The sequence below is a fragment of the Pleuronectes platessa genome, chromosome 14 (genome assembly GCF_947347685.1).
Source record: "Pleuronectes platessa chromosome 14, fPlePla1.1, whole genome shotgun sequence".
Classification (NCBI taxonomy): Eukaryota; Metazoa; Chordata; class Actinopteri; order Pleuronectiformes; family Pleuronectidae; genus Pleuronectes; species Pleuronectes platessa.
The window spans coordinates 18666978-18686246 of record NC_070639.1 but is presented as its reverse complement, the minus strand read 5'-3'; the positions used below and the strand labels follow the sequence as shown (position 1 = coordinate 18686246).

The 19269-nt window shown below is 41.2% G+C and overlaps 1 protein-coding gene across 4 annotated transcripts in view; it reads right to left on the bottom strand.

The window, feature by feature from the left end:
- The window catches only part of stxbp5l (syntaxin binding protein 5L), a 114311-nt gene extending 98830 nt beyond the window's left edge, over positions 1 to 15481 (bottom strand). For all 4 annotated transcript variants that reach the window (XM_053439366.1, XM_053439368.1, XM_053439369.1 and 1 more), the window contains exon 1: positions 15314 to 15481. In XM_053439366.1, coding sequence (XP_053295341.1) covers positions 15314 to 15481 — 168 coding nt within the window. The remainder of the gene's footprint in view (positions 1 to 15313) is intronic.
- Between the last annotated feature and the right edge of the window lie 3788 nt (positions 15482 to 19269).

Sequence of the window (19269 nt, the reverse complement as noted above, 5' to 3'; positions counted from 1 at the left end):
CTTTTATATCACTACTGTAAGAACTCGGCAAATCATGCGTCAGATTGTTCTGCCTAGGAGGACGTATACACTTTATTGAGGGCCGTTCTTCTTCTGAATGCTTCTTAATGGTGTTCACGTCGGCATCTTAATATATCTGATGTGAAATATATGCAGGTCTGCTGCATTATTAGCCCTAACAGATACGGTCAGAATGTAAAGAGAAGTGTTCTTGTGTATTAGCTGACAAACACAATATTATATCAGCATTAAACCCAAGATCCTTTTCAACCTTCACAAGTATAGTTTCACAGATTCAAAATACAACAAATTCTAAATTGTTAAGTCTGCCCTGCAATTAAAACAGCAATGTCTTCCAAATAAAAACCTTAAAATGCTGTCATCACTATTATTGTAGCCTCTGCACTTCATCAGCAGGACTACAGAAAAAGTACTTTCTCCATTTGAACCAAACATGGTGGTGGGATGGGGGAGTGCACCAATTAAATTCTGTTTCAGTATTTTATCACTTTCCTTCGTGTATGGATCTGGATGTAAAGAAAAGGCATTTTAATGGTGTGGAGATCTATGAGTTTGTGCAGATACTGCTGAATCTGCATTACACGTAGTTGCACTTCCCCCCGATAAATTCCCGAAATCTCACTCTTACCGTCCTTTAATGTTTCCATAACCGCTCATCCGATCGGCTTCAAAACTTGGCAGGTATATTAATGAGGACTAGGGGAATTGGGGCGTTGACTTCTAATGCTGCCTGCAGCTGGAACTGGTGAGCTTGTGGTTATGATGTGGAAAGTCGTGTACACTGTGTGATTGGCGTTAGGGGTTAACTCAGGAGAATAGTGCTGCTAGGCAATGATGGCGTGAATACTGATTCAACATTATGTTGTTAGCTAAGAAATCACATCTCGTGGACACAGAGTTTTCAGAAGATTTGAGGCACAGGGTCCTGTATATGACAGCAGGGGGTCTTGATAAAGACTCTTCCTGTAAGCGTGGTAAACCTGAGCGTTTAAAGTGTTTTGGTTGAGGAGGCGTCAAGAGCACAAAGAGATCGCACAGCAAAAGCAGCACGTCTTTAAAATCTGAAATGTGAGTGGTAAAACACATCATTTGGATTCAGTTGGACAAAAGACAGCAGTTAGGGAAAGAGACTGACACATATAATACTATATCATAATATTACACACAAGGGGGATTTAAATGGCCATTTACTAACAGAGCGCAAACCATTTAGAAAACTATTCAAAACCGATTTCTGTGAATGCTGCCAAACAGGGCTTTTCCCCAGCAGACATTTTGACAGTAATTTGTCACAATTTGAATCCATAATAAAATCAGTAGTTTCAGGAAGGATTCTGGTATTGAGCATGACACCTCACACAGGAACATGGAACACAGCCATCATCAGTTATTTACTTGTCCTTCAGTGACATGTCAGATAATCTGGCCCAAGTTTCCCATATGTATTTTATTTTTGAGTATAAAGTCATAATTTTTTCTAGTTGGATATGACCACAAACACGGAGCCACACTTAGATGTTATGGAAAAAGTGGTCTTCCCAAAGTGGCAACTGGTAATTAATTAAATTTAAAAAAATAATATTATTGTACTCACTGTTATTTCTAATGATGTTGAAACGTGATGCGTCACTAACCTTTATATTTCTCTGCAGATGTCATTGAGCGAGTTGTTGTCATCAAGGTGCAGGTGTGAGCTATTGTTAGCTTAGCTTAGCTCTTTTAGTTTTACCAAACGTTAAGCCTACATTTAACACTCAGCCTACCTATAACTTTTACTCTCTGCACCATATTAGTGATGAAGTAGTTCAAAAAACAGTTATTTTCAAGAAAGGGTTTTGTTTTCCTTCGTTGGCAGCAAAACTTTGACCAGTGGATCATTTCACACTTCAGTCTGGGCTCCGCGAGCAGAAAGGACGGCGGGTTGGGAAACTATCGCGAGACTTGAACCACACGCTGCAGGAACGTGACTATTGACTGTGGATTCTATTCTAACATGCGCCACTTTTTTTTATATTTACGGTAGTCGTATTTTAAGCTGCGCATCTTGTTGGTCTTTACGGTAGTAACTCCTGGCAGCACACGGTACAGTTCACTTCTCTCAGTGAACAAGAGGAAGTGGGAAGAAAGAGAAAAGGTAAAGCTGTTAAGTTGTTAATATTTGTTGGGATTGTTTATCTAAAATGTTGTTAAGACAAAATAAGAAAAGGGGAAACTCAAATTTTTTCCCTAAAATGAGTCACTATATTTTAAGATGCCTTTTTTTAAGCTCTTTAGTTTATTTTTACATGCAAACCTTACTTTACTTGAAATGCAAAAAGAAAATGTAATTATTATTTTACTTATTTGAATTATCCGGTCAAATGAATGTAAACATATTCATTTTAAGCCAGAGTATTCATGTTACATTTAAAATTATATAATTGAAACCAAAAACCTGACAAAAGGACAACTGTGACATATTGAATCCAGGCCTGTGTGTCTCTGAGTGAATCTGACCGACATGTGTGTGTGTGACCAATATTAAAAATTCAAACGGGAGTGTTTCAGTGTTGCCATGACAATGATGGCAAATCAACCCTTAACTAGCTAACTGTCCTCTGCCGGTTGAAGGACTCTGCATATCTGCCCATAACTCTCTCAACTGCTGATGGTGGAGCAAGTGCTTTATAAATGAAAGACATTTGTACATAAATAGCACCCAGGCATCCAGGATCTGTGAACCCAGTGAGAAGCTAAGATGTGTTTATCGCTCCTAATAGGTGTGCAGAGGGAGCTTTGTGAACACATCATCCATACAGTTCGCCTTAGTGTGTGTTGGATCTTCCCTGTGTGCATACAAATTCTCCCTCTGCATCACTCAGGTGTATGAGCTACTTCTCCCCAAGGCTAAATGTCAGGATGAGAGACAGTAGTGCAGAGGAAAGTAGAAAATTCCAGTCACATTCATCCAGTTCAATTTCCTCTACGGACTCAGATTCTCCCGAAAAACCAACAGAGTTACACGTGGCTTCCACCGATCTCTGTTTGAAGGGAGATATTTTGAGGTTGATCTAAAATTCCTTTGATCTTGACGGGAGCTAACCCGAAAAATAAAAACGAATAAAGAGGCATAGCTGAACGTGGGTAGGAGTGAAGACGTTAAGGGGAGAGGAGATCAGGGGGGGGTTCTGAATGTGTGAAACCAGTTGGAAACACACACAGTGGTTACACAACACAGCACGACGTCATTCATTTCTTATCAGACACATTCTTGGCTCTATTTTCCACCCAAGGATTTATCCGTTTTTGTTTGGATGCCCATCGGGTCTACCTCGGGTCCAGGGTGTTCTTTTGTGTTCCATGAAATTTCGAAATGCAAATTCAGGATTCGTTTCAATCCAATACATGTACCATGTTCAAACATGCAGGAGCGAATAGATGTGTCCTCTACGGTCGGCGTAGGCTGTAGCCTCCAGTCATTTGGTTGAGGTTTCAAACATCTTGGTTTTATCTGTTACATTAAAAAACATCAGTCCTGAATAAGATATGTAAAATTTGAATATTTAGTCCTTAATGGTGTTATGTAGCTGGTTTATTATGGAACCTGATATGAGGAAAAAAATGTTAATTAAGCTTCAGGAATGACATAACAGCTGTTACGCATGAACAAGATTACTGCAGTATTTGATAGAAAGGAGTAATCTCTGTCTTTGGAAGCTATGTTTGGCTCTTCCAAAGTTGAGGACTTGTTTTTATGTTATAGCGACTTGTTGGCTTAAACCAGCTGTGACTATCATCATCATCATCATCTGAGCTCAGATGCCTCACCACAGCCGTCCCAGCCAATGCATCATGGAATTTCATTGGAAAAGGTTCCCCACCCCTGATTAACAGGATACGTCACACAGTAATATTTACAAAAATTAAGTTATGGATACAGCTGCATATCAAGCACTGACCGTTTGTTTGTCTGCACCATTCACACAGACAGTGGAAAAGCTCCAGACATCCTATGTGCAAGAAGTAAATAATCCATTGCCTAATAGAGCGACAATATGGCGGCTTGCAGCGAGAACAACCCCTCTTCCAAGCAGCTGTTACGCCAGCTAACAGGATCCTTCTCTAGTGTTTCCAGATGTCAAGTGTAAGATAAGATCTCTGATCATTTTACAGCTTCTTCGTTCCAGAAGTGAGACACTGGCAGCGAGTTCTACACCATGTGGGAAAGATGCCAGCTGCCCTCAAATGGCAAAGGCATGCGCAAAGGTCTCAGCGTCTGTGCATCACATGCAAACTTAGATGGTGCAAAGTAGGTTCTGTGAATATTTTATGTTTCCCAAATGCATCCCTGTCAAATTCAGGGTCAAGGTCGGGACAATCACACTGTCAGGTCCTGTATATACTGGAAGAAACCCTTAGTAGAGATTTGTAGAGGTCGTGGCCTTACTTCTGCTGTAAATGTGACACGAATTATACATAGGATGAATGGTTAAGTGCCACGAGGTAACATTGGCTTTTAAAGCTGGCAGTAGAAGAAAAGGGGGGAGGGTGCAGTAAGAAAAGATTTATAGATCTCTGGAAATGTGCTCAGGCCTTTATTTCTGTACCACTCATACCTCAACTTAACTAAATGATTATGGAATAAGGAGGAGAAGCTTCGCCATTTCAAAAACCACATTACGGTTGGATTCATAAAAGGTGTTTGACCCGAACAGGACAAAAACGATGGGACTTCACATTGTGTGAAAATTCTCAGGCAAAATGATGTGCATTACCTGTTGGTCTGAAAACACAGGCTGGTCATTTAAAGAATGTTGAAAACTACCATGACAGAGGGTCCAAATGAAAATGTGCTGGCTCCTGGAGCTCATTTCATCAACAGAGAATACAAGGAAAAATACACTCTCATTCTTTCATTAACAGGGGATTTGAGACGCCACAGAATTGAATGCTTGGCCTCCATGTTAAAGATAGAAATTGAACATATATAACATGTAGGGTGTGTTAGTAGCATGCAAGCAGGACTATGATATCAAAAACTACCTCTGATGTCTTATTCCAGTGTTTTCGCTCATGAATAGAGTGACTCAAGATTTCCACTGTGTGATTGTTTAGCACACTGAAAGCAAAAGGATTCGGGGACTTTGATTCATCACTGAGGCTGGGCCTGATCTAATAAGCACTATGTGCTCACCACACACACATACACACACACACACACACACACACACACACACACAAACAAACAGACACAGAGAACAGCACACAAATGAGCACAGGGTGAGAATGCTGTGTGAGAGATTGGAAGTATGAAAACGAATGAATGAGCCTGGATAAGCCTCTCTCCCTGCTGAGTGTAGTGGGGTCATTAGAATCAAAGCTGCAGACAGTACGTGGGTCCAGAGGAAGTGGGGGGGAGAGACATGTTTGTATGTTTGCTGCTGTGTCCATCTTTGCATTTATATTACATTTGAATTACTGTATGATTGTTTCTATCTGAGGGGCTGTTTATGTTCATATAACCACACACACACACACACCTGAACATAGGGAGATACTGCACAGACAGGTGCAACATGCTGTTGTTTCATATCTGGCAACATTTGACAAAAACAGCTAAAGGAAGTGTTGTCAGGCCTGGATGTGCAAGACGGCTCCCCCAATCTGAATGTGTTATAAATAGACACAAACACAACATGCATCATGTATGTTGTGGAAGCATTTTGTTACTGCACAACACTGCTGGATATCAAAGGCTCTGATGCTAGACTTAAAGTGTGTGGATATGGGAAGCTTCTTTCAATAAGAGAAAGGATGAAGGGAATAAGGTGCAGGCAAAGCTATAGGTGGAGAAAAGCTTGAGCTCCTGTTGCTGCAGCAGCGAAAGAGCAGGATAATGAAGAAGGCGGCTCTTGAAGACGAGCTAGTAATTTACATATGTTTATAGCTACAGTATAGAAATACAATATGCCAGTTCAATATGTAAATCCTCTAAAGTAAGACTTTTTCCACGGTACACCAGTCTGTGATGACGTTTACATGGACAGCAATATACTGACAATTAACCTCATTCTGTATACGATATTATTATTATTTATTTCTGATTTTTAAATGAGTTGCTACAACATATCCCATTCATATTCCTGTTTACATGTTACAGAGCAGAGAGTTTTCATTTTAGTTTAATCTGATATTGGTTTGTGTGCTCACATAATTGGATGGATCTGTTAATATCATATCAAAGAGATTGAAAATAATAGTCAAATTATCACATCAAGAAAATGAGATTCAGAGAGATAGTTGGCATATGCTTGCATAATTTTTACGAGCAGGACAGGGGAGGAGAGAAGCGGACATGATGAGTCGCCAAGTGTGACTGGAGATGTGAGGAAGAGGAGACTATCAGACACACGGATATGACACAGAGTTAATGCAGTTTGTCATAGTTCTCATCACACAGTGGAAGCAGAAGCCATGAGACCAGCGGCAGTCGGTTTTTAGAAATTGAACAAGGCTTCGGCATCATGCAATAGCAGAGGACAACTTCATTAACATCAAGGATCTTATTTTTTTCATAGGTTTTTGCTCCTACAGTAGAAAAGAAATGAAATTGATAGAGGTAAGTGTGGATATAGATCGATATCATGGTGTGAAAGCTCAGTGCCTGAAGTCTTTTGGTAGAGCACAGAGAAATATCTGACTCTCTGCATGGGCTAAATCCTCAATCTTTCAAGGTTTCCAACAACAATCAGGCATGTGTCCCTATAGATGCAATCATGAACCTAAAATCCACATTTTTATTTTATGTTACTCTAAAGCAATCTTTTCTGTTTGTGTGTGGAGGAGGAGGTTGTGATTCTATGCCCATGTCGTGCCGTCTTGCAAGCCACGGAGTCAGAGACCAGCCATGTGTGGATGTAGCGTGGATGTGGTTTAACCTTTCTGACCACAGCAGCAGGCATGTCAGTGAGCCTGTAATGGCATCAGCATCGTGCCTCCAGGCTTGAGGGGAAAAAGGTAGGAGGAGCGAACAAAGTGTAGTCACATCACAACACTGATGTTATGATGTGATATCACTGTGCCCCCCCCCCCCCCCCCCCCCCTCTTTTCAACTGTTTGGTTTTCAAAGTAAATGTTTGGATGGGACAGAAAAGAACACATTCAATAATGGTGCAGATCCGCATCAGGGGGCAGAAGCAGAAATTCTTCATCCCTTTTTTTTAAATATTTGAATTAATTAATATATCTTGATCAAAAAATCTGGCACTTGAAGAGGACTGATATCTGTGAGTAGGTGCAAGTTGGTGCAGGATTATTATATTGGAGGGGTGGAAGTTTGCTTTTTAATGGGTGTCATTCTAGTTGTCAAATGGTTTGAATAGAAACAGTTAACTTGAAACTGGTCATCCTTAGTATTTAGATTTAGGTGGTCAGTGTGCAGACTGCATCTCAAGGCACGATGGGTAAAATGCTGAAACAGAATCCACTCAAGAGTTATTTGTCAGTTAAGTAGAACTCCATCATAAATGAATGATTGAATTATTAATGCTTTATCACCTCCGCCAAGGAGGTTAGGGGACTGATATGTGAAGTTGTGTGATGTGGTTCAGATCCGAATTCAAATCTAGATATAGTGAATTTAAAATGTTGATTAATTGTTGGCCCTTGTTAGCAGTTTTCACTCTGAGTGCCATTCACGTACAAAGTTTAGTCTCACAATATATTTACCTGTACTCTTGATGTTAAGTGTCCAAAACAATTGGAGAAATGTTTACAAAGGATACAAATGATGATTGCTGTCAAACTTGCTATCTCATGTTACACAAGGCAGAGTGTATTTATGAGATGAATCACATTTATAGGCTCAACATAGCAGCTGTCAGTCCGGCCTCCACATACAAAGAAAAGTTTTTAATTTCGATTATTAAACTTAAATGATTAAAGAAGACCAACATTCATATGAGGTCGAGGCACAGGAAATAAATTGCCTCTTCAATATGCTGTCTCCTTCTTATTGAATGCACCGCTGCGTGGCTTCTTCTGAGTCCTTTATAACTGAATTATGAAAAGAAAAAATGTCAAAGAAGAACCTTGAATCCTATAACAAGCTGCACTTCTGTTATAAAATAGATAAATACTTTTTTTTTTTTAAACTCAACTCCAGCTTCTACATCCAGCCTTTAGATACTTTAAGAGCCACATCAAGCAGATGAGGTTTGTCAAGTGCCTGAGAGAAGCTCTTAAGAGCAGATGGATCCAATAACCACTCAGAGGTAGGGAAGAAACCCCAATGTTGGTTTAAAGCTTTGCAGCAGTGCAGCTCCGAGTGGATTGTTTTCCATAATCAGGTTTAAACTCAGCGCTCTGAGTTTTGCACTAAAACATTGTGTCTGCATCGTTTTTGCTCAGATTTTCTCCCACAGTCGGTGAACAGAGGGGGACACATTTATCCAAATATGCAAAACGGAAATGAACATTTCTCTACAAGAAGCCTCATGAAGGACAGATGGAAGAACAGCCGATGGTAGGAGTTACATTTGTTCAGAACTGCAGAACATCTAGGGCATGTATGCATTTCCTTTTTATGAACACTCCCAAAAAATGTGTATTTGTCCCAAAACTCGAAAATCAAGGTAGCTATGGAAACATGAAACATAATGATCCACTCATTGTGTTTAAATATTGTTATTTGTTACATGTTATTTTGGGGAAGTTTTCCTCACTCTAGTTGAGGGTTAAGTGGAGAGGATGTTGCACCTTGTCAAGCCCAGTGAGGCAGATTGTGATTTGTGAATATGGGCTATACAAATTAAATTTGATTGATTGGTTGATTAAAAATATAATAGTTTTTTTTTTCATATATTAATGGCTGGAGTTAAAACTCAAACCTTGTTACCTCCATCAGGTCTTTTTAATGTGTTTATCTGCAGCAGCATTAAAAAAAACCCACAGGACACATTTCCACAAAACCTGGTGGAATGATGAGTTGTGGGTCAGAGAAGAACACTTAACACTGCGATATGGTGTTTTTAAATTGGTATTTACTGAGTGTTTGTAATCTGGTGCAGATCCACATCAAATCCAGATCTATTAAAAATGTTAATGTGGTGCCATGAGAGGACTTGTTGGGCCTTGGTGGAGGTTTGAGCTCTGTGAATGCTAATGAAGAAGATACAATTTAATTAAACACAAATTCAGGTCTCAACAGGAGCTTCATATCACACAAAACAATACGTTCCTGTAGTGGTTGATCACATACTGAAAAACAAATGAAGACTGACTTCCTCAGAGAGTCGGAGTGATGGAGAACTGGGTGAAATGAAGGGCTGTTTGAAAAGCTCTCTCTCTCTCCAGTGTATTTGTACAGCATTAGGAGAGGCAGTGCAGTCTGCCGTCACCTACAGACCGAATGGACAAAGCTTTATGAAAGCCCACACAAAATCAAACAGAAGCTATTTCTATTGGCTCGCTCTGTCTCTCTCTCTCTCTCTCTCTCTCTCTCTCTCACACACACACACACACACACACACACACACACACACACACACACACACAGACACTGTAGTTGATAATTCCGTACACACAGGATGGTTGCTGCACACCGAGCGCACAGTATACAGCTTACTGAACGTTTCTTCCTCCTTTTCCCCCGTGACATCAACTCCTCCTTAATTGATCCCACACTGTGGCTTCTGACAGGCAGCCGACACATGGTAATGTGAGACTAGCTGGAAGTCGACCCACTGAGTCATCACACCCATGGAGAGCTCATGGGCTTCGCTGCGGAGGGGGTGAGGTGATGTCATCGCTACGAGCCCACGTATCATTCTGTCGGAGGAGAGAGATGAGCCCTGGTTGGGGGGGGGGCACTTGACCTCTGAACTGCATCTATGAGTTTAATAGATGGACTGAAATGTTGAAACTCTTACTGCTCATCTAAATATGGCTCAAATCAGCTTTTCTTCATTAGTATAAAACTAATCCGATCCTCCAAATGGACATAGAAACTATATTTATCAAGAGGAAACCTAATTTGAAACGTGATTGTGCTGGTGTTGTGGGTAATCATGTTCCCTCCTCTGAAATGAATCACTTATTAGAATGAGGGGAGATGTGAACGGGGACAAGATCTCTCCCTCGTCCACCTTTTAACAAGCTCAGGATGCAGAGATATTAAAAAACTATTAAAAAACTCATGAATCACGGTAATTTGCTGCAATGATCAGGGACCAGTACAAGTATTCCTCTCTCTCCTCTTACACTCATGTTTATTCATTGCGTACAGATGCATTGAAACAGTACTTATGGTGCTCACACGTTTTTAAAGGTTTGGTGGCCATGCAGCTTTGTTGATTCTTCCTTTCTTTCTTGCCCAGGTTGCTTCTGAGATGCTGCGACATGTTTACTCATGTGTGATCACAAATATCGAGTCGCAGATTATACTCCTGAACGGTGACGGATCCTGGAGGGCTGCGACTACTTCTGCATCCATTTAAGTCAAGTGCTCATCTGTCGGAATCACTTTGTATTTTTTACATCAGCTAACAAATGTCTGCGACCAAAACTATATTCATAAATTCCGGGTAATGGAGTTGGAGCCATGCTCTTCACAGCGGCCACACAGAAACCATCACTTTCCATTAATTATAATTCTACAGCTAGACGCGGGGTGATGGGGTTCAGGAAACAGGAAGCGGCACATGCAATATGGATGAAGTCACTTGAGCTTTAGAATTTGCACAACACAAATTACAGTCATTTTGACAGACAGCGGCAGTGATTAGCATTAAACGCGAGGCTGTCAGGGATTTTCAACTTTAAAAAACGGGCTAGAAAGCTTCCATTTCTATATATATATATATATAGGATCTATAGGATATACTTAGATACTCCAGTCCTGCTTTACTACCTCTCTGAAGACTTTTATATTTTACCTTTAATGTTTTTGAGGAAAATTACACAAAAACAACTGATCGGATTTTAACGAAACTTTGTAGGATGTGGTGTGTGTCGCAAAAGAACAAATTAAATATCGGTGCAAATCCAGGATATTTTTAAACTTTCATTAACAATGCAAGTTGGGTAGTTTTGCAATATTTGTTGATTCCCAAGGGAATAATTCATGGAACTTGATGCAAAACATATAAATACAAATCTGGCACATTTAGGGAACTGATATTTATGAGTGTGTGAAATCTGTTGCCGCTTGAGTGAATTTAAGGACACCACCTTGGCGAAGGTGTGCAGTGCCCTTCAAGTTTTATGATCTTGTTTACTTGCAATAACAATAATCCTTTTTGGCCACATGGGGCAGAGGAAACTTAATATTGAGACGTTATCAAGTTTGTGATCGATATGATAAACCTGTTGGCAAACAGTTGCCCATTTACACATCCAGCAGCGATATAAGCATTCATCTGTAACCGTGCTAATTCCTCCAGTAATTCAAGGGTTATACTGCAAAGTTTGTAGCTGCAGAGGCAAATCATAATAATCTCTATTATCCCAACAATCAACCACTACTTACAAAGAAATTATAATATTACAGCCATTGTAAACCTCTGAATATGTATTTTGAAGTTTAAAAGTCAAACTGGGTGATAACAGTTATCATTGTCCAGCAATTTTCTCCATTTTCCAAAGACTTGCTAACATGTCCTTACCACAGTAAAACCAGATGAATAAATAGAACAGGAATGTTCAGAAAGACAATCATGCTCCAAACTTTGTGTGCTGCCATTTTCCAGAAGTGCTCCACTCGTTGGACATGTGGAAATTGAACAGGACGACCAAGACAAGCGACGTGTTCCTGGATTCACACCGTGCTGATGATAGCTGTCAGTAGCAATTTAGAGGAGGCATGAAAGAATGCACCTGGCTGGCTAGGACTCGGTTTACACGACTCCTTGTTCTACTCGTCTCTATGAATATGGCTGTAACGTTTTGTGCTCATTGTCCCAAATAATCCTGAAGCAGGTAGGATCTGAACATCTACAGGAACCATCTGTTTGATTGCGGCAGATACAGAATACACAGATGCTATTTTTACAACCTTCTTCCACAGAAATCAAATCTACAAAAAACACTCTAAAAGGCAAAACATCAAAGTTGGCTAAAGATGGTGAATAAAACTGAAACACCAGTAGCACCAGACTACAGCAAACACAGAGACTAAATATACAAGGGAGGCAGAGAACATTGAAGACATCAGGTGAAACTCATTAGGAAGAGGTGCAGACGATCACAGGGGCAGGAAACAGGATAAAGACAGAAAATAAAGCAAGAGAGAAACAGAAAGAAAAATGTTTCAAAGTAAAACAAGAAAGCAAAAAGGGCAAACAAACACAAACCCCTAAAATCTGAAAGCCCAAACACAGATATTGAGTTCAGAACATCAAAAGGTCCAAACACAAAAAGGTAAAAATCGGATCAGAAAAAGAGATGGAGACATGAGTGCAGCTCTGTTGCTGACCTATCCTGGACTTTGGTCTTTTTGCAGAAGATGTTGTCTGAGAAAAATACGTTTAGCAGAATGAAAATCTCCAGTTAAAGCTGCAGTAGTGGATCTGCTGTTGCTCTGTAGTCTCTCTGTGTATTCACGTATCTGAACTTTTACACACAGAAAGTACACAATGAAAAACAATAAAGTTTGTAAAAGTTACAATAAATCATTCACTTAAAATCCACTGAAAGACATTGATCTGTTTGCTGACTGGTTGACCTGTGGGACCATTTTTTTTGCAGAGACTCTGCTTTGTGCATTTAGAAAACTAATGGTGATGGCATCCTCCCATTCTTCCTCTCTATGGGTTTGTCTTGTTGTATTGTGGTTTTAGCCAAAGGCAAAGTGCTGTTTCTATTCTGTTTTCTTTTTTTTTAGAGTTTGATATCCTATTCATGTTTTTGAGTTTTGTCTAGGGGCTATTATAGTCTAAAATGAAAGCTGTAAACAGATTTGAAGTAAAGGGAACACGTTATGATGCATTATGGTAAATAAGTAGAGTTTGCTGGTTGATAGCATAAAGAAAAGGGCTGTTTGTAGAGCATCACCCTGAACTAGCGTAAGTGCTTTCAGAAAAGGCATGTCAGTGAATAATAAGCTTTCAACCTCATTCTGTCTTCCTCCCAACTCTACTTGAATACACTGACAGAGTTGCATGATGGAGATGGGTATATAATTTGTATACGCTTTGTTTTCACACAACTCAATATGTGTACGATAAAATAACAGCAATTTAAAGGTTGGGGATGATTCTCATCGTCCCGCTGTAAACTTGAGATGAATTAATTCAGTTGGTATCCAACAGATGCAACTTGATCTCTCGCCCTTTTCCCTTTTTTTTCACTTCCTCAGTCTGAGAGAGATTTCATCATTTTCACTTCGGTATTGTGGTTACGCCGTTTTGCTTTGAACTGTGAGCACAAAAAAATCCTGTATAATCCAAACACAATGAGCTGTTGTATCTTCCCACACTGCACAGCGAGGACAGAAGCCGTGGCTAACTTAAAAAGTTCTCCAAGATGCCAAACACACAAATGTACATCCCCATTGGACAGTGTGTCTAATTGAAAAAGTATTTGCGGCTCTGAGGTAAAAATGGCAAATTCAGTTGATTGTACTGTATTTGTATAAAATAAAATGGGATCTCTTTGTGCTCTGAATGAAGTTAGAGGCTGTGCATTTGGTTTACTTTCAGGAAATACACAGATTAATGCTCACTCACACGAATGGTGCAGCTTTGCTGTCACTTCCTCCCTCTCCCTCTGTGGCTGTCTCTCACTTCCTTTCACACACACAAACACAGCCACACAAAAGCCGAAATTCAACCTGCACCTGCACAGACTCAAATCAAAAGAAAGAAGCTGAGGAGACGTGGGATGTAGGGCACATTTGCACATTCATGGCTTTTTCATGAGAGGTTTATTTTTCAGAAACAACCGTGCATTAAGCCTCTCACTGAGGAGGAGTGGCTTCCTGCATGGGACAAGGAAATCATGCTGCTCTTTTTTCCAGCACTTTCTCCTCCCTGCCCTGCCTGTCTGCTGAGGGAGCTCTGCAGCATCCCTTTCAGCTCGTGAAACAACTCCTTCCTCCTCACTCCCCTCCTCCCCCAGCTCCTCCATACAGAAACACACACACACACACACACACACACACACACACACACACACACACACACACACACACACACACACACACACGCACACACACACACTCCACCAGTATCACTCAGCCCAATAATGAACCAGCTCCAACAAACAACCCACTTTCTCTCTGGTTTCTTAATAAATTATTCACGGACGTATCCAAAATTTAACCCCCGTTTCTTTAAGGGGCGAGGAATAATCACTGCAGTCAGCTCCAAAAATTGCGTCCAGGAAAGGGCTGCAATGGGCGGCAGAGGCTGCTATAAATACTCCCACCACCCTGCACCCCCACCTTCCCCCAGTCTCTCTCTCTCTCTCCGTATCTCTCTCTCCCTTCTTCTCAGTGAAAAAGCACATCAGCTAGGACAGTATACTGCAGGGTCCCTCTCCGCTGGCTCTTGCTCTGCACTTTTTTTTATTTTTTTCATAATGCAAGGGAGGGACACAGTTATGTCATTGCTCCTACACTATTTGTGTCGGCCTGCTGATGCAACGACGAGGAGGAGGAGGAGGAGGAGGAGGCTGCTATTCATTGACTTCCTTCGGATTGTTTGTATCACATGTGTGTGAGGCTGCTGCAGCCCTGATGACGGGGCACATACACTGTAGCTATATACTGACTGCACATACTGGTGGAGTTGTACAGCCAAAACACATACACACACAGACACATGCACGCACACACACGAGCACAGCAAGCTCTACCAGCTGTGCACACATGTCCGTGGGGGAAAGAGCTTTATGTAGATGAACGACGGGTGACTAATGGAATAACTACAGTTCTTTACAGTTAAGGCCCTAAAACTAAAAACTAAAACAAAAAAGAAACTAAGACTGACAGGAATATAATATAATCCTGTTTTTATGTGTGTTTTCTGCTATTTGGAAAATGATTCGCTTTGACTCCCAGGAGGAGGCCGAAAACGAGGAGCTGTCCATGGTGCTGAACTTCCGGTGTAAACAGAGAACAGCAGGCCACCAAATCTAACGCATCAGCAGCCGAACTCACTCCACATTCAACTTTTATGACCTCCTTCTCCATTAGCACCTGCAGACACAATTCTATGCACAAGCTGTATACATGTGGAAGAAAGGGATGTGGTAAAATCGTAATACACGGTGTTGCGTGCTGTTTACGTCCCGAAACTGTTCTTCATGTACCCACCTTGCACAGCTGAAAGTTTTCCGACACTAGCGTCTCCTGCACGTCGATCTCCTTAGGTGTCGGCGCCGAGGTGGGAGTCCCCGCCGCGCTGCCGCTCGATGGGGACCCGATAGTCCCACCCGGAGAGGAGGTGGTCAAGCCGTCAAGCACCTTCCGAAACTTCTTCATTTTCTTTTATATAGCCGGTATGTCACGTTTCGGGTTGATGGGAGAGGGAATCAAAACCACTCTGCTTCTTCCTTTGTTTCCCACAGAGTTCCTAGTCTCCTCTCGGATACAAACTGGATTAGGTAGCTGTGTAAAGAAAGCAAAAAGGAAAACGTCGCCTCCCGCAGCAGTAGCGGGGTAGAAGGACCACCCTCGATCTCTCGCTTAGGTGCGATTTAAAAAGTCACACAGGCACCTCATCTTGCTCTCTGAGAAATGAATGCGTCGGATCCACTCTGATCTCCGGGATTACAGCCAATGTTGCGGATGCAGGTCGCCTATCTCATCTCCGAGCACGCGCTGACGGCTACTGAGACCGTTCAACTTCATCGTTCGTCTGCATCCTGGAGCAGCCTGACATCCAAACCTGGGCTCCGAGGAAAACCCAACACTGAAACATAACCGAGGGGCCGAGCGAAAAGAGAGAGAAAGAGAAAAGAGTAATAGAAAAAACAAACTTGGGAGGAGGTCAATCCACTCCCTCCCCTCCGAAAAAAGTACTTTCACTGCACCGTCGTTGCCTGAAACAGGGAGAGCATGGGAGACGCATAGGCAATGCGGTCCACGGTCAGGCCGAGAAAACGCTGCGAGTCTCCGGGCACTGAGGAGGAGAGGAAAAGGGGGGGATGACAAGAAGAGACGCGGCTCAATGCGTTGACGGTGAGAGCTGGAGGTGAATCTACAGATCGATGTGAGTCGGGTCTTCTTCTTCATGCACTGTCCAGATGTGTGGAAGGATCTGCCCCCGGTCCAGATGTGTGGCCTCCCTGCAGCCCAGAGCCACGAGCAGGAGATGGGAGCTGTCCGCGGTGCTGAAAAACCATCAACCAGCAAGCCCCGCCCCCCAACCACTACACACACACACGCCCTCTCTCTCTCTCTCTCTCTCTCTCTTACTCACTTTTTCTTCTTTTTTTTCCGCCCACCCTCACCAAGGATTGGGTGAACGTTTTTAATGAAAGAAACAGATTGATGTGTGGGTTTATCTCACTGTTCACCATTCAAGTGCTCTTTTTTTTTTTTCCAAAGGCACTTTACATCATTAGGCCAACATCATACAATAATATTGAGAAACAAAAAAAGATCAGACAAAACTTAATAATTATTGTTACAGAGCACTTCCTAACACAAAATGAAAAGTGCTGCATAGAAAGAAAACAAATAAACGGAGGAAATATGGTTATAATAATGATAATATTAATACAAGTTATAAAATTACCTGGCACCCCAGGGAAAATTCAGGAAAAGGCCTTATAAAAAAATAACATTTTTAGCCAAGACTTAAACAAAGTCACCATCTAAGTCAACCTTATTTCCTCACCAGTATTTTCCTCATTCTAGAGCCTAGGGGCCCTGATGTCAAACGCTCTGTCCACACCTAGTTTTCAGCCTTTAGATTCAGGAAGTGACAGCAGACCTTTGCCTGAAGAACTCAAGGTGCACAGAAGTAAATAAGGAATAGAAACATCAGAGATTAAGCCGGGGCCAGGCCACGAGGAGCCATAAAAGTAATCAATATAATCTTTAAATCAATGTTAGCCAATGTTAAAATGACAAAACAGGTGTGATGTGATGGTATCTCTTATTTCTAGTTAAAAGCCGATCTCATACTGACTGCAGTTGCTTCAGGGTTTTCTGAGTAACAACAGAAAAAAAGGCTGTTTGCAGGAATACATGCGGGAGGTGATAAGACCACGCATGTAAAGAGATATCTGAGAGGAGAATCAAAAACAGAAAGTTGCATCGTGCTGGTTTACACCTAACCTAAAGTGCTGTGTCGTGGTTTCTGTTAACTGGATCCATTTAGCTTTTAACTGCCGGCCAGTTTGTTAGAAAATCTCAATCAACAGGATCGACTGTGATAACGTCCATGCATCAATGTCACAGTTAGTGAAAAAACAAGATGTAGATTGAACAACATGTTATGTATCGTCTCTCTTTGCTGGATTTGTACTACTACACACCTTTACTGGATGTGTAGCTTTGTTCACAAGCCCTGTTTCTGCCTAAAACTCAAACTGAGCTACACAACACTCACAGCTTGTGTGGAGAAATACGATGGAAATGATTTACTTGCACCAAAGAAATTATAAATATAGACGATGGATCAAGTAGACGACTGAACAAATGAGAGAAGGAACAAATGGTGAGAGGCTTTGCTGCCGGTGCCGGTGAGAATTCCTGTGTGGTTCTTAAAATGTTTTGTTATAATTGCTGGTTTCAGTCATGTCATACTTTGCAACTAATTCTTCACAATACGTCAGAGAAAACATGGTTTTAGTCCATTAACTGACAAGAAAATACACTTTACATGACCACAACCCATTTGAAAAGCCTACCATTAGTGTTTGGATAGCTTTACCTCCGAGGCAGCCATTGGTTTCTCTTCATTTCAGAACAATCTACCAGTTTATTCAGTCTAATAATTGTGAGTTAAATTATTTTGAGGGCTGCTTCAGGTGCCAATAAAGGCCGTTTTGGCAGCCGAGAGGGAGAGCAACCAAAGAGCATTACTGCAAACATGTTGACAGGAAATAAAACACAAAAACACAGAAGTGCATATTGTGAGTTTCTGCCTTTTCTCTCCCATAAGTCTCGGAAGTCAGAGGATCCCTGAAAGCAATAAGTAGAAGCCTATCAGAATAATGGACTTTTCAAATACTCTCTTGACTGTTACAACAATGTCTGAATCCAACAGATGGAAAAAATACTCTGAGCGTTAGAATATTCATAACAGGCTCTTCTGAGAAATGAAAAACTATAATCACCTTATTTGAATGTTCAGTACCAGTGATATTGCATAAGCACTTACATCACCAGCCTGAGCCCCCCGGTGAGACTTGATGTTACCGAGTCAGAGCACGGCACACATGGTCAGTCTGTACTATTCTCTAATCTTGATCTGTAAGAGGGGTTGGGTCTTCCTCTCCTCATCGGTTAAGATGTTCTACCTTTCAAAAATAACTTTTTAATAAAACATTTAAAAAGGACTTTAACAGATCGGTGCCTTCGGTAAGAGACTGTTCACACTATTCGCATTACAGTGCAAAGATCCCTTACAAGATTTCCTTTGCAGCACCTCAAGGGAACAACATGGGACCTGCATAGGTAATGCACGACTGCAAAGCACTATGTGGGGGGGCCTTTAAACTTTCTTTCAGAACATGGCAAATTGGATGAAACTCACATCTGAAGCTCGTCACGCCTCCATTGAGACCAAGTCATGCAGTTTTGGGACAAAGTGAAACCAACGTGCTGATAGACTCATACTGGGCAAGTACAGAAGAAACAAAGAACAAATGAACTCAGGGGGTTTAAATGTATTGAAGAGAAGTGCTCACGTCGCGAAGACTGACTTAAATGATTTAATTTCATTAGTGGAATGAGTATCTTAATATGAAGTGTGTGTGAAGCGTAGAATACTAATCTTTGTTTTAATGCATTATCAAAGGGCAAACCATTGACTGTATAAAAAATATGGACAAAATGTCCCCACTTCCTCCTACTATCAGAAAATGAAGCCCAATATCCTGGATCTGAACGTTGTCCTCTGGAGCCTTCAGAGACAGAGTCTGTGCAGGTGATCGAGAGATGAACCCTCAGGATCGAGCTCCAGCCAAAACATCCGCTTCAAAAACCACTCAAAGACATTACTCTCTATATTAATAGCTTCAAATAGGTAATTAACTCTCAAACATACGTCAGTGTAATAATAACGTCTTACCTTTATGACCTTTACTGAAGCCAGT